The 16,048-nt window shown below is 36.3% G+C and overlaps 1 protein-coding gene across 1 annotated transcript; it reads right to left on the bottom strand.

Annotated features, from left to right (window-relative positions):
• Nucleotides 1–285: 285 nt before the first annotated feature.
• EAF01_006802 (uncharacterized protein) lies at nt 286–3,712 on the bottom strand (the record flags this gene model as incomplete). The annotated part of the gene is made up of 8 exons (XM_038915056.1): nt 286–607; nt 656–836; nt 1,081–1,578; nt 1,629–1,923; nt 1,979–2,550; nt 2,792–3,185; nt 3,232–3,374; nt 3,424–3,712. The coding sequence occupies 8 exons, from the start codon at nt 3,710–3,712 to the stop codon at nt 286–288; spliced, it is 2,694 nt and encodes an 897-aa protein (XP_038770011.1).
• Between the last annotated feature and the right edge of the window lie 12,336 nt (nt 3,713–16,048).

Raw genomic sequence — 16,048 nt, forward strand, 5'->3', positions numbered from 1 at the left:
TATGACCTGGCCGAGCCCCTAACCCAACATTGAAGGCCACACTACCGGAAAACAAGTCAGGATCTTGAGATACGAGACTGAGTCGTGCTCGATGTTGAGACACAGGAACTTCTCGGACATCTATGCCATCAAGAAGAATCGCGCCAGACGTTAGATGGTAGAATCGCTCTATCAATGAGATGGTTGATGTTTTCCAGCTCCCGATTTTCCTACTAAAGCAACTGTCTCGCCAGCTTGTACGGTAAAATTCAGGTTGGTGAATATGGGTGTATCGGCGCGAGATTTTTAGGCGAGACCAACATTTCTAAACTCGATTGCACCAGAAGGAATTGGAGAAATGTCATTTGAGATCCTATCCGGAGAAGAAGTCGCAGGGTTCAAATTGTTAGTTAGGTCAATAGTTAGTTTTTTATTAAAGACTCGAGATGCGGCGCCCTTTGCCCTTCTAATATCCGGCGCTAGACTGAATAGTTGTCCTGCGGCTTGAGCCGAGTACAATTTAGAATACAATTTAGCGGGGAGAACAATTAAAAATTGGCGAGATGAATAATATCCCTCTTTCTCTGGCTTGGCTCCCCACCAATAAGCAAGAGAATATATGAAATATCTGTACGCTGATTAGCTATTTGTCTCTCTACCGAAGGAGGATACTTACGTGATTGCTAGCGTGAGAGCAAGAAGTATATTGCTAAGCGCCGTGTTCCTAGAAGTCTGCTTTTGATGCTTATTGACTGCGACTTTGAACTTTGATGAAGTTTCTCGTTCTATTCCAAGTGCAGAAATGGTGCGGATTGCTCCACAAGCCTCAGTTACGAATGCGGAAGCGTCGACATATGCTGCTTGATTCTTTTCCTATATTTGAGCCAACACGCGTATCCAAAAGGACCTCGCAAGGAGAATCACTGGCGAAGTACCCAAAAGAACAATCGCGATTTTTCAAGCCACAGCATGTGCTAAGATAGCCCCACCGACGACCGAGACAAAACCGGATATCATAGTTCCGATAATCACACCCGAAAGTCCACTCAAGTGGCCGGAATCCATGTTCATAACAGAGATAATGACCAGAGGTAGATCTACCTGGCTTCAAAAACCATTTCATATCTTGTCTCAATATTGTTCGGAAGGATAAATCTTGGGTTCTCATGATCGAAGTTTCGGAAACAATTCCAAAGCAGGACCTAGAAGTTGTATAACCAAGAGGTGCAACGATCGCAACAACGAAGAACATTAGACAGAAAAAATCTACTCGAGAAGATGAGACAGGGCCATTGACTAAAGACACTAAGTTACCGAAAACGATAAATGCGCCAATGACCAAACCTCCCGTTGCAGCACAAGCCACGAATGCAAATAAAGCAAACAGAATTTCAGATTTCGTTAAAGCAAAACAGCGCCGAATTATTGCAAAAGTTCCGAAAGATCTCGAGAGTTCAGAACCACCTTCTTTAGGCGAGTCTTGTATAGATTTATTCTCATAATCAGAAAACTCGTCAGATGGGGTGGATAGTTTTTCGATGGATGAAAATTTAAGGGATTCAACTTGTTGGCTTTTGTGAGAAGAATTTAGTCTTTGGGCTTCGACATTAGAAAATCATGACTTCCCTGTTCAAGAACCAGACCTTTACCCATAACGATGATATTATCCGCAGCCCTCACTGATGCAAGACGATGCGCGACCACGGTAGTTCGCTTACTCGAAGATCTTGCTATTGCAAGAGAGCTCAAGATAGCCGCTTCGCTGATTGTATTAAGTGCATTAGTAGTTTCATCTAATATTAATAGAGGAGGGTCACCAACTAAGGCCCTAGCAAGGCATAGTCGCTGTTTCTGGCCTCCAGAGAGCCTCGTACCAGATAGCTCACCAAGCCAAGTATCCAATCCATCTGGTAGCAATTCAATGAATTGCGAGGCATCAGAAGCCTTCGCAGCATCTATGCACTTCTCTCCTCATCTGTTCCTCTTCCAGTGCAGTTACTTTGTAGCCATATCTGATATTATAGTAAATAGTTCCCGAAAAGACTGCTGGATCTTGATCAACCAAGGCCATCTTCTCGCGGAGACTAGCCAAATTGTATTCAGGTATTGTATGGCCGTTAACTCGAACAGAGCCTCGTGAAAGGTCATAAATTCTGAAGAGAAGCGAAGTGATAGTTGATTTGCCACTTCCAAATACGCCTACAATGCCTACAGAGGTTCCAGTTCTGATTTCAAAATTGACTGAATCCAAACCAGTGTCGAGTGGGCGTGTTGGATAATAAAAGCCGACATCTTTAAACGTAATGCTTCCTCCTGTATCCAGTGTCTCGCTGTCATAACTAATTCCCTCCTCGGAGTACACATTAATTGGTATGTTGGGATAATCTATAAGATCAAATATTCGCTGCCTAGCAGAAGCGACATTTGCAAAGGATTGAACGAATGGGCCTGCTGCTCCGATCACAAATGAAGCGTCAAGTATTAGAAAGACAATGGCATATACAGTTCCTGCACTGCTAGACGAGCCAGAGTTGATCATCTTAGAGCCTTGCCAAAATGCCACAGCATTTGCTGAAACCTTTGTGTTGTTAGCACTGTAAGACAGAAGATTCCAACAGTCTAGACTGAATATGGCTTCAAACTTTTGAAAGTGGCAAAATATTCACAGAATTCGCCCTTCCAAACTATTCGAAACATTTGATGAGACTCAACATCTAAATTGAAACCCTGTGATCAGCAAACTGCAGTGGGGACGATTGGAAGTTATGAAATGGGACTGAAAGCGATATAACCGACGCAATAAAAAACACACTGCCAAGCATCAGTGCACCCGTCACACCTTCTTTTGCATCGTATCTCATTGCAAGAATTAGATTGTTGTGATGAGAATCTGTTAAAGCATCAAAAGCATCAAAAGCTTGAGCCACTTGTACTGCCTTCATAGCCCCTTTAGCGATTGAATTTGCGATTGTATTACTCTTTGCTGCAGCCTTGGCGTATTTATTCAATGTGGAGGTACCAACGACAACAACCAGTGTCATAGAGGAAATTACCGCAGCAAAAAGAGCTCCAGTGAGACGAGCGTTGAAAACAAACCCTAAAATAAATGCTTTAACAAAATAACTGCAAGATTGCAGAAATAGGCCCACTTTCTCAGCTGTACCAGCTTGGACTGTTTGTGCGTCTGCAGTCAGACGACTGGTGATCTTGAAATGGTTAACTCTAATCTTCCTACTGAATACGCGGTCTTACATCTGGACATTGAGTCTCATAACATGTCTGATCAAGTCCCAGAGCTCTGTCGACCATCTGTATCCATAAACCTCGCGATACTCTATCGCCAACGATTCCCCAGCAAAATGCCCAGCCCCATGTTACTATAAAATAAGCGCACGCTGCATGGTTAGCAATTGCTGTGAGACTTTGAAAGATTTAAACCCTAACCAACAGCAACCAATTGATAGACTCGGGAAATAACTTCCTCCCCGGAAGGCGGATAGACATCAATAATGCGTGCAAATATGATACCGATTATAGGAAGAGCTGTGATACCGAAAAGTTTCGTCTGACTAGAACTACACAGATAATGAAGATATAATGACGTGCCCCAGCAGCAATTGCAAATAGTACTCCACAAAATAAGATGAACCGAGACTGAAGGTCGTCCAAAGGTCTGAAAAGAGCGACATAAGAGGATCCACGTCTTCCTGATCTTAGTGAGGTCCACGATCATTTTACTGGGTTGGCAATGTTGGCATTTCCCCCATCTCCTGTACTTCGGGACATATTCTCCGTCATTTAAAGATGGTGTATACAGGTTATAAGTCGGGTACCCTACTTTCGGGTCACCCCTCTTTTGAACCACCTTAAAAATTTACATTATATAATATTAAAATATTAATTATTCAACAATTATTCGGCATTATAATAAATACTTGAGGATACACTTTTATTATCATTATTAGTATCTTTTATATCAATTTCATAGTTTCCTATTTCAATTTGTATCTTTCTAATCTCTTTAATCTTAGAAAACTTCGAATTTGGATTAGTTTTCATCTTGTATTTCTTTTTAGAAACGATTTACTTTAATTAATACTTTAATTGCTTTATTTAATGCCCAAATTATAGAATTTTATAATTCTTAATATCGAATTCCTTAATAATCTTTCTAAAAAACTAACAATAAGTATAAAGATTGGTTTCTTTACTTCGAAGGAATATATATATATATAATCTTAAATAATTAGCTTTTTAAAGTGTTTTAAAAGTTAAAATTGTGGATTCCTTATTTTATTAATATATAGGATTATTATTAAAAAGTAAATTCTGATTTGTAACTTCTTTATTACTATTCTTAAATAATAATCTGAATATAATAAACTTAATGCGATTTAAAGGTTATAAACTTGAAGCTTTTCATTCAATTAGTATATTATACTTTGTTAAATTGTTTAATTGTGCTTTCTAATAGTATATAAAGAAATTAGTCTTTTCAATTATTTTAGAATTTAATAAAGAGGTTAATTTATTGAGGTAGTGTTTATATACTTTTTTGAAAGATAAAAAAACAAATAAATCAAAAGGCTGTAGGATATATAATGTATATAGTAGAAGGAATAAGAGGTGTATATTATACTTAAAGTGTTTTTATATAAATTCAGTAGTTTTATAACTTTTATATTTGTTTAATATAAAGAGTTTTAATTCATTTGATAAAGAGAGGGTTGTTTAAGGTATAAAGATCTTTTTAAGTTATTCTAAAGTAGTATTATTTATAATCTATTTATTATTTATAATAATGAAATGCCACTCTTTATAGGATTTCAAATCAACTGGAAATCATTATTATTGTATTGATTTCCTTTTTAATATAATAAAAGGATTAAGAGCTTTTCCTATAGCTAAGATATACTTTATAAATGATATCCAAGCTTTAAAACCAGATTCCTTTTTCTAAATAAAACAACGTTCTGAGCTTCTTAAAACTAATTCATTTAATCCTTAATTTTTTTGTATACCTACTTCATTTATATTATAACAATATTAAAGTTTAATATAATGAATTAAAAATAAATCCAACTTTGAAAATTATTAACTAATAATATCGACAATTATATCTTTATGTTACGGGAGCTGCCTCTAGGATTATATGGAAATGTTTAGAATTCTTTCAAAATAGTTTAAACTAAACTTCAAGTAGGAATTCAATAAGATTATAATTGGTTGTAATTCTCGTAATTATAGTAATAAAATTAATAATTATTCTTAAGTATAAAGCTTTATATTATAATGAAATCTATTTCCTTATATAGACCTTTATTCTTTGTTATTTTATTGATCCTATTGTATCCCATTAGGTAGGAGCAGTAGGATCCAATGAGAATCCCTAATTCCATGACTTCCTGATCATATGATGTGGTATATTGAATGTCGTTGTAACACTATCCTCTTCCTAGCTTAGTGCTTATCTCAAGCATTTATAAAATAAGTTTTCCCTACTTGACTAATTCCGTAATACCTTTCTTTCTGTTTGTTATAATATCCACTATTTGTTCTTCAAAATCTATTACTAATTATAAAAATATTTATTTTTGTTTTAAAAATAAAGGTATTATTATATTTTATAAATGTAATTACTATTTGGAAAAAAACCTTGAGTATCAAATGCTTTTAAATGCTATATATTGTAATGAATATATAGAGAGTATAAATAATGATTGTTATAATATATATAGTTATTCTATAAGTAATTAATCTTATATTAATTTTAAAGAGGAGTGTCTTAAGTTCGAGAAGGAGAAGGTTATAAATACCATGGTTGAAGCAGCTGCTCGGCTTATTCGACTATAAAGGCAGAAGTATGTTTTATAGGAAAAGGCTGGTAAAATGCTTCAATATAACCTTTATACTATTGAAGCTTTTAAAGAGTTTGAGGCCGAGAAACAGTAATTAGAAAATGAGTATATAAAAAAAGAGAAGGAACTAGTATTTATCTTTATTACTAGTTTTAGTAATGGTTTTGTTACGGGAGCTGCCTCTAGGGTCACGTGGAAGTGTCTAGAGTTCTCTCGAGGTGGTTTAGACTAAACTTCAAGTAGGAATTCAATAAGGTTGGTAACTGGTTGCAATTCTCGTAACTATAGTAATGAAACTAATGATTGTTCTTGAGCACGAAGCTCTACATTGTAATGAAATCCCATTCCCTTATATAGACCTTCGTACTGTACTGGAGCGTTCAGGACCTAGAGAGGTCCTGGACCTTTGGTCTGTATGGACCTACATTCCGTTATGCCTGTCATGCAGGGTCCATCACGTGCTAAGAGTCATGTGACGCGGTACCGAGGATGGACCGGCGTAACACTATCCCCTTCCTATCCTAGCGCTTGCCCCCAAGCGTTATATAGTACTAATTTACCCCACTTGGGATTATAGCCTCCTATATGGCTTTTGTTCCTTTTCCTTCTCATTATGCCACCTATTCGATCCCGAAAGTATAAAGAACGTGTTGAATTAGCTTTACTGATTGAAGCTTGTGGCATCACTATGCCTTCGTGTACTTATTGCGACAAACATTCTCGTCGTTGTATAATTTCCAAGGAAAATTCTATTCGCTGTAGCGAATGTATTCGTCGTGGGCAGAAGTGCGACATAGCTGGTCCCTCTGCTGGCGATATGATGAGTATTATTCGTGAGCAAGAACGATTAGATCAAGAGCGCGAGGCTACTTTATCTAAACTCCTTCGTTTGGACAAACAACAGCGCTTCCTTCGCAATCGCGCCTCTGAAATGATTCGCCGAGGTCTGAAAACAATGGATGAGTTGGAAGAAGTAGAGGGAAGAGAAAAGTTGGAGAATGAGCGTGTGGAAAAAGAAAAGGAAATGGCGTCTGCCTCTGTCGCTGGTCTCAGTGATAATTCCTTCGTTTTCGACCCTTCTTCTTTGGATCCTTCGATCCTTGCTTCAATGGATTCTCCCTCCTTCTGGGCAGACCCGGGTATTGCTGGTGGAACGCCTCCAACTTCTCAGGGCAGTTGAGGTTTGTTCTTGGTTCCCATGAATTTTCGGTGTGTGGATAATCTAACCATTTGATTAAATATTTGATTGTGCCTCTGACGTATTTACAATCTAGTATTGTTTCGACATCGTATATGGCGTTCGGGTTAACTGGTTCGATTTCCGTTAATGGCGCATTCGGCGCTCCTGGTGGTGCTGGTTCGAGCAAGGATATATGGAATACTGGGTGAATATTCATTGTGTCTGGTAATTTCAATCGATAGTTAACCGTTCCTATTACTTTATCAATCTTGAATGGTCCTAGTTTCCTGTGGTCGAGTTTATTGCTTGGTCTTTTGGTTTCAATGTTTCGTCGTAGCAAGTAAACTTTATCCCCCTCTTTAAGCGTAGGTTCCATACTACGTTTCGTATTGTAGTACGCTGCTGTTCTGGATGATATGAATCTTAGATCAAGAGCAAGCTGTTCTTGTAAATCTTTTAACTGTTCGACTTGTATTATTGCTGATTCGGCATTGACTTCTTGTGGTATCGGTGTTTGATATGCTTTAGGATTAAACCCAAAGTTAGCGCGTGCTGGTGTTATCTTTGTGGTTTCCGTTTCCGATGTGTTATATGCGAACTGTGCCATAGGTAATAGTTCTACCCAATTGTCTTGTCGATAATTTACATAGCATCTAAGATATGCTTCCATTGTCTGATTGGTCCTTTCTGTTTGACCGTCTGTCTGTGGGTGGAAAGCTGTCGACAGCTTTCTTTTAATACCCATAAGTGCTAATAAGGTAGTCCAGAATTTCGAGGTAAAGAGCTTGTCTCTATCCGAGATTATCTCATCTGGTACTCCATGTATGCTTACTATGACCCTGAAGAATACATATGCTAGTTGTTCAGCAGTCCATGTTTCTTTGAATGGTATCATATATGCAAATTTGGTTAGCCTGTCTACTACATTGAGTATCGCGTCGTATTCGACTCCTGTAGTAGGATCTTTTGAGAGTGGTAGTTTAACCACAAAGTCCCATGTGATGGACTTCCATGGCTGAGAAGGCATGTCTGGGGTCTGGAGCTGACCATACGGAGCATGTCGTGATGACTTGTTTCGTATGCAGGTGTCGCAACTTCCAACAACTTCTTCAACTATCGTTCTCATTCGCGGGAAATAACTGATTTCCCGGATTCTTGCAAACGTCCTTGCAATTCCTTGATGTCCATGTGCCGGCAACCCATGTTGTTCCGTCACAAATTCCTTGGTCATTTGACTCGGAATGTATACTTTCCCATGAAAGTATATGGTTTCGTTTTCTATTGTGAATCCTGGTTCTATTGCCTTGCGTATGCGTATAGCTGTAGCATCCTTGTCGTAATGTGATTGGATTTGGTTTCTGAGATGGTTGTCTTCCAATATATGAGTAGCTGCAAGCTGTGGTGCATTGTAAACCAGTGATTCGCCTTCTTTCTTGAATATTGCGTATGATTCGTACGACTTATTTTCTTGGTATTCTGGTTTTCGGCTAAGAGCGTCGGCTCTAGCGTTTTCTGATCCTTTAACATATGAAATCTTGAAATTGTAATTGGCCATGGTCTCCGACCATCTGACCTGTCGTCTGTTTAACTGCTTCGTTGTGGTGAAGTAAACCAAGTTCTTATGATCTGTGTACACTTGTACTGGGTATTTCGATCCTTCCAAATAAACTCGCCATTCTCTAAATGCATCGACTATTGCCAGTAATTCTTTGTCGTATATTTCGTAATTTAATTCGGCTGGTGATAGTTTTCGAGAGTAGAATGCGATTGGTTGTCATTTCTCATTCTGGCCTGGTTGGCTCAAAACTGCGCCTATAGCGAAATCTGAGGAATCCGTTTCCACTATGATTGGCTTCTCAGGGTCGAAGGTTAACAGTATTGGCTCTTTCGCTACTGCTTGTTTGAGTGTATCGAATGACTCCTGCGCCTTGGTGGTCCATTCGAAACTTCCTTGATCCTTCTTGGTTAGGTTGGTTAAGGATGTTGTAATCCCTGAATATCCTCTAATAAACCTTCGGTAAAAGTTGACAAATCCTAGAAAGGACTGTAATTCTTTAACTGTATTTGGCTGCTTCCATTCAAGCACTGCCTTGACCTTATCTTTGCTCATCTTGAGCCCTTGGCTTGATACGGTGAATCCTAGGAACTCCGTTTCCGTAACATGGAATTCACATTTGCTTGGTTTACATAGCAAATCGGCTTTGGCTAAACTTTCAAGAATGTTGCTGACATCTTTGATGTGTTGGACCTCGTTGTTTGAGTATACTAGGATGTCGTCCAAGTAGCATATACAACAGGTGTCCAAGTATTGCGACAGCACATTGTTCATAAGTCTCATGAAAGTAGCTGGTGCGTTCGTTAGCCCGAATGGCATAACTTGATATTCGTATAGCCCGTATCTTGTTTTAAAAGCGGTTTTCCATTCTTCGCCTTCCTTCATTCTAATCAAGTGGTACCCGTTTCGTAGGTCCATCTTGGTAAATATTGTTGCTCCGCCTAATCGATCTCTTAATTCCGTAGCTAATGGAAGTGGATATCGATCTTTCTTTGTAAGCGTGTTGAGCTTTCTGTAGTCCACAACTAGTCTCTTAGTACCATCTTTCTTGGGTACCCACATAGTTGGACTTGCCACTTGGGACGTGGATTCTCTGATCCATCCCTTGGCCAAATTGTCGTCGATATATTCTTTGAGCGTCCTTAGCTCATCGGCTGACATTGAATAAATTGGGGTGTGCACAGGCATCTTGCCTTCCTCCAATATTATTTCATGATCCCATGGCTTGTGTTTTGGTAAAGCCTCATGGATCCCTGGTTCTCTAAAAACATGTTTATATTTTTTGTACTGTTCGGGTATCATAGGCTCCTTTGCCTTGATTGCGATTTCATGCCGTGTCGTTGGCTTCTGCATTTGTAGAGGAGGTGTACTGTCCTTCGCTCTTAATGGAGGACCCTGGACTGGGTGTCCTACGTCGCCGGTGTTGTTCGCGTTCAACTCTCCTTGGCGCGTGTTACGTCTCGCGGACGCCTTGAACGTGTCATAGTGACCGTTCTTGCACTGATCAAATGTCACTGTTTCTTGTGACCAATCTATTCTTGGGTTGTGTGCCTTCAACCATGGCATCCCTAAGATGATCTGTTGTTGGCCCAATGGCACAACGTCAAGCTGTATAACCTCCGAATGTTGGGTTATGCTCATTCGTACTGGTCGTGTCTCTTGTGAAACGTTCCCGTCAGATCCTGCTAGCTGTCCGTCAACTAACTGCAATTGGTAGGGGTTTTGTTTCTTCTGGAGTGGGACTCCCAAGTACTTTGCAGCCTCTGGTGCAATAAAATTTCCTGTAGCCCCTGAATCTATCATGGCTTGTTGTATTTGTCCGTTTATCTTGACTCTGCAGTATATTTGTCCTGCTTGTCCTGTAGCATTCAGCTGTGGTGTAATTTGCTTATTCTCGCTATTCTGGATGATCTCATCGGCAAATGTTACACGTCGAGGTTCTTCCTCTTCTAGATAGGCAGCGCTTGTCCCTGATCTAGCTCTGTCATCAAGTAAATCCCTCCATAGGGTGTACCGGTAGTTCCCTTGAGTGACTTTCATTATCGTACCCACAACTGGTGGTGGTAATATGGCTTGAGCCTGGACCCGGTGTTCTTTTCCTACTCTTCTGCATAAAAATAGAACCTGATTCTCATTTCTTTCAGATGTGTGGTGATAAAACACTTCCCATAGCTCTCCTCTGTCTGGCCACTGGAGGTGATCGGTACTGATCCTTTCTATGAATGATGTGTTCGTAGTGATTCCAAACCATAGAATTCGATGCTGATCGACGTGCCGAACCTCATACGATTCGCCCTCTTCAGCGTCTGTTACGCTGAGGTCCTCGTTCATAGTTCCTTCGTCTGTATCTCCAAATTTCCAGATACGACGGTTCCATTGGTCAATTTCCCGAATAGACCATGATTCTCCTAACTGCGGGTCTTTGTTTACCCATGAGAGGCCTTCGACCTCTTCTTCTTCTTCGTAAGCTGGTGGTGGCGTGGCTAGCCCTGTCATGCTAACAGCACACAATTGTGGCGTGAAGGTGGCATTAAGTTGGCCCTTGCCGAACTTATTCTTAAAGTTGCCCTTCTTGCCCCCTGTTCTCTTGCTTCGACATTCTGCTGCCCGATGCCCTGCTTTCCCACATTCAAAGCATAAGTTATTTTCTCGTCTTCGTTTCTTTTCCGGATCATCATTCCCACCTTTGTGGTGCGTAGCGTCGAGTTCCATAGGGTCTCCATATCTCTGTGGATTGTAACGTGGTCTTCCCTCATTCTTGCGGTAACGCTCTTGCTTTTGATTTCCCTGGGGTTTGTATGATCTTTGACTTTGTCGATATCGGTAAAGACGATCATCTGATTCGATGGAGTCCTGGATTAGGTCGTTCAAGTCTACACTCTCGGCAGATCTTTCTAACTCCAGTCTGACTTCTGGTTTGAGTCCTTTACGATAGTGACTCATAATGGCGGTTTCGTCCCACTTGGTTGTTCCAGCATATCTTCGAAATTCCGTAGCATACTTCAATGCTGATCCTGTCTGCTTGAGGTTGAAGATCTTATCTTCCGCTACCTCTAGCTCATTGGAGTTCCCGAAGATTCTACGAATCTCTGTCTTAAATCCTTCAAAACTGTTGAAGATTGTTCGAGTGGGTTGCATGCGATCCTGGTCGTCATGCTCGAAATAGTCTCGTAAATATGGTTGAATCCATTTGCCTGCCTCGCCTCTGAGGTATGACACGGCCCAAATACTCTTAGATTCCTTTTCGGTGAACTTGTCTTGGTTGAATCTAAAATAGATTTCGAGTTGTAATAGGAAGGTGTCGAGTTCCTGTCGACTTCCTTGGTACTTGTCTGGTAATGCAATCTTGAGTGTTTCGTTGATGGTGATCTCCTTGGGAGCATCAGTCATTTCGACATCGTCGAAGTTGCTTGCTGGGGCCTGTTGGCTTCTGGAAGAACTGTTGGCTGCCATACTGGCGGTTGGTATTGAATCGGTACTTGAAGCAGAAAGGGTGCTCAAAGTGTTACGGGAGCTGCCTCTAGGGTCACGTGGAAGTGTCTAGAGTTCTCTCGAGGTGGTTTAGACTAAACTTCAAGTAGGAATTCAATAAGGTTGGTAACTGGTTGCAATTCTCGTAACTATAGTAATGAAACTAATGATTGTTCTTGAGCACGAAGCTCTACATTGTAATGAAATCCCATTCCCTTATATAGACCTTCGTACTGTACTGGAGCGTTCAGGACCTAGAGAGGTCCTGGACCTTTGGTCTGTATGGACCTACATTCCGTTATGCCTGTCATGCAGGGTCCATCACGTGCTAAGAGTCATGTGACGCGGTACCGAGGATGGACCGGCGTAACAGGTTTCTTTATTTTCGATTCTTTTTCCTTGAATCCTTCGATCCTAGTTTCAATAAATTCTTCTTCCTTTTAAACAGATTCAAGTATTACTAATAGAACACCTTCAACTTCTCAAAGCAGTTAAGATTTATTCTTAATTCCTATGAATTTTCGGTATATAAATAATTTAATTATTTGATCAAATATTTAATTATATTTCTAACATATTTACAATTTAGTATTATTTTGATATTGTATATAGCGTTTAGGTTGACTGATTCGATTTCCATTAATAATGTATTCGGCGCTCTTAATAGTACTAATTCGAGCAAGGATATATGGAATACTGAATGGATATTCATTATATTTAATAGTTTTAATTAATAATTAACGATTCCTATTATCTTATTAATCTTGAATAATTCTAGTTTCCTATAATCGAGTTTATTACTTAATCTCTTGGTTTCAATATTTCATTATAACAAATAAACTTTATCCCCCTCTTTAAGCATAAATTCCATATTATGTTTTGTATTATAATATACTACTGTTCTAAATAATATGAATTTTAGATTGAAAATAAGCTGTTCTTATAAATCCTTTAATTTTTCGACTTATATTATTACTAATTCAGCATTAACTTTCTATAATATTGATATTTGATATGCTTTAAAATTAAACTCAAAGTTAGTATATGCTAGTGTAATCTTTATGGTTTCCATTTTCGATGTATTATATGCAAATTATGTTATAAATAATAGCTCTATTTAATTGTCCTATCAATAATTTATATAGTATTTAAGATATATTTTCATTATCTAATTAATCCTTTCTATCTGATTATTGATTTGTAAATAAAAGGCTGTTAATAGCTTTCTTTTAATACTCATAAGTACTAATAAGGTAGTCTAGAATTTCGAGATGAAGAGTTTATCTTTGTTTAAGATTATCTTATCTGGTATTTTATATATACTTATTATAATTCGAAGAAACATATATATTAGTTGCTTAGTATCCCATATTTTTCTGAATAATATTATATATATAAATTTCGTTAGTCTATTTATTATATTAAGTATTACATTATATTCAACTTCTGTAATAAAATCTTTCAAAAATGATAGTTTGATTACAAAGTCCCATGTAATGAACTTTTATAACTAAGAAGACATATTTGGGGTTTAAAGCTAATTATATAGAGCATATCTAAAGGACTTATTTTGTATATAGATATTATAATTTCTAATAACTTTTTCAATTATTATTCTCATTCGTAAAAAGTAACTAATTTCCCATAATCTTATAAATATTCTTGTAATTCCTTAATATCCGTATATTAATAATCCATATTATTCCATCACAAATTTCTTAATTATTTAATTCGAAATATATATTTTCCCATAAAAGTATATAATCTCATTTTCTATTATAAATCCTAGTTCTATTGTTTTATATATATATATAGCTGTAGCATCTTTATTATAATGTAATTAAATTTTGATTCTAAGATGGTTATCTTCTAATATATACATAACTATAAGCTGTGGTGCATTATAAATTAGTGATTCGTCTTCTTTCTTGAATATAGCGTACGATTTGTACAACTTATTTTCTTAATATTCTGGTTTTCAGCTAAGAGCGTTAACTTTAGCGTTTTCTAATCCTTTAACATATGAAATTTTAAAATTATAATTAATTATAGTTTCTAACTATCTAACCTATTATCTATTTAATTACTTCATTATAATGAAATAAATCAAGTTCTTATGATCTATATACACTTGTACTAAGTACTTTGACCCTTCCAAATAAACTCACTATTCTCTAAATACATCGATTATCACTAGTAATTCTTTATTATATATTTCGTAGTTTAATTCGGCTAATAATAGTTTTCAAGAATAAAATACAATTAATTGCTATTTCTTATTTTGTCCTGATTAGTTCAAAACTATACCTATAGTAAAATCTGAAGAATTCGTTTCCATTATGATTTACTTCTCAAGGTCGAATATTAACAGTATTGAATCCTCGGCCACTACCTGTTTAAGCGTTTTAAATAACTCCTACATCTTAATAATCCATTTAAAGCTTTCTTAATCTTTTCTGATTAATATGATCAAGGGTATAGTAATTCCTGAATAACCCTTAATAAATTTTCAATAAAATTTGACAAATTCTAAAAAGAATTGTACTTCTTTAATTATGATTGACTGCTTTTATTTAAGTACTACTTTAATCTTATCTTTACTTATCTTAAACCTTTAGCTTAATATAATGAATTCTAAAAACTCTATTTCTATAATATAGAATTTATATTTACTTAATTTATATAGTAAATCGGCTTTAACTAAACTTTCAAGAATGTTATTGATATCTTTAATATATTAGACCTTATTGTTTAAGTATATTAGAATATTGTTTAAATAGTATATATAATAAGTATCCAAGTATTATAACAATATATTGTTTATAAGTCTTATGAAAGTAGCTGGTATATTAATTAGCCTAAATAATATAACTTAATACTCATATAGCCCGTATCTTATTTTAAAAGCGGTTTTTCATTCCTTGTCTTTCTTTATTCTAATTAAATGGTATTCGTTTTATAAATTCATTTTAATAAATATTATAGCTCTGTCTAATTGATCTTTTAATTTTATAGTTAATAGAAATGAATATTGATCTTTCTTTATAAGCATATTAAGCTTTTTATAGTTCATAATTAGTCTCTTAGTATCATTCTTTTTAGATATCCACATAGTTAGACTTGTTATTTAGAATATGGATTTTCTGATCCATCCCTTAGCCAAATTGTTATTAATATATTTCCTAAGTGTCTTCAATTTATTAACTGATATTGAATAAATTGGAGTATACATAAACATCTTACCTTCCTCTAATATTATTTTATAATCCTATGGCTTGTATTCTGACAAAACCTTATAAATCCCTGGTTTTTTGAACACATATTTATATATTTTGTACTGTTCTGATATCATAAGCTCTTCTATCTTAATTATAATTTCCTACTATATTATTAACTTCTATATTTATAGAGGAAGTATATTAGCCTTCATTCTTAATAAAGAATTCTAAATTAGATGTCCTATACCACCAATATTATTCATATTCAACTCTCCTTGGTGTATATTATATCTCACAAACACTTTAAACATATTATTGTAATCATTCTTATACTAATTAAATATCACTATTTCTTATAACCAATCTATTCTAGAATTATATGCCTTTAATCATAGCACCCTTAAAATGATCTATTGTTGGCCCAATAGTACAACATTAAGCTATATAACCTTCGAATATTGGGTCATATTCATTCATACTGGTCGTGTCTCCTATAAAACATTCCCATTAGATCCTATTAGCTATTCATCAATTAACTGTAATTAATAGGGGTTTTGTTTCTTTTGGAGTAGAACTCTCAAGTATTTTGTAGTTTCTAATACAATAAAATTTCCTATAACCCCTGAATCTATTATAACTTATTATATTTATTCATTTATTTTAACCTTATAGTATATTTGTCCTACTTATCCTATAACATTTAATTATAGTGTAATTTGATTATTCTCACTATTCTAAGTAATTTTATTGGCAAATGTTATACATTAAAGCTCTTCCTTTTCTAAAT

Source organism: Botrytis porri, assembly GCF_014898465.1.
Source record: "Botrytis porri strain MUCL 3234 chromosome Unknown BPOR_008, whole genome shotgun sequence".
Taxonomy (NCBI): domain Eukaryota; kingdom Fungi; phylum Ascomycota; class Leotiomycetes; order Helotiales; family Sclerotiniaceae; genus Botrytis; species Botrytis porri.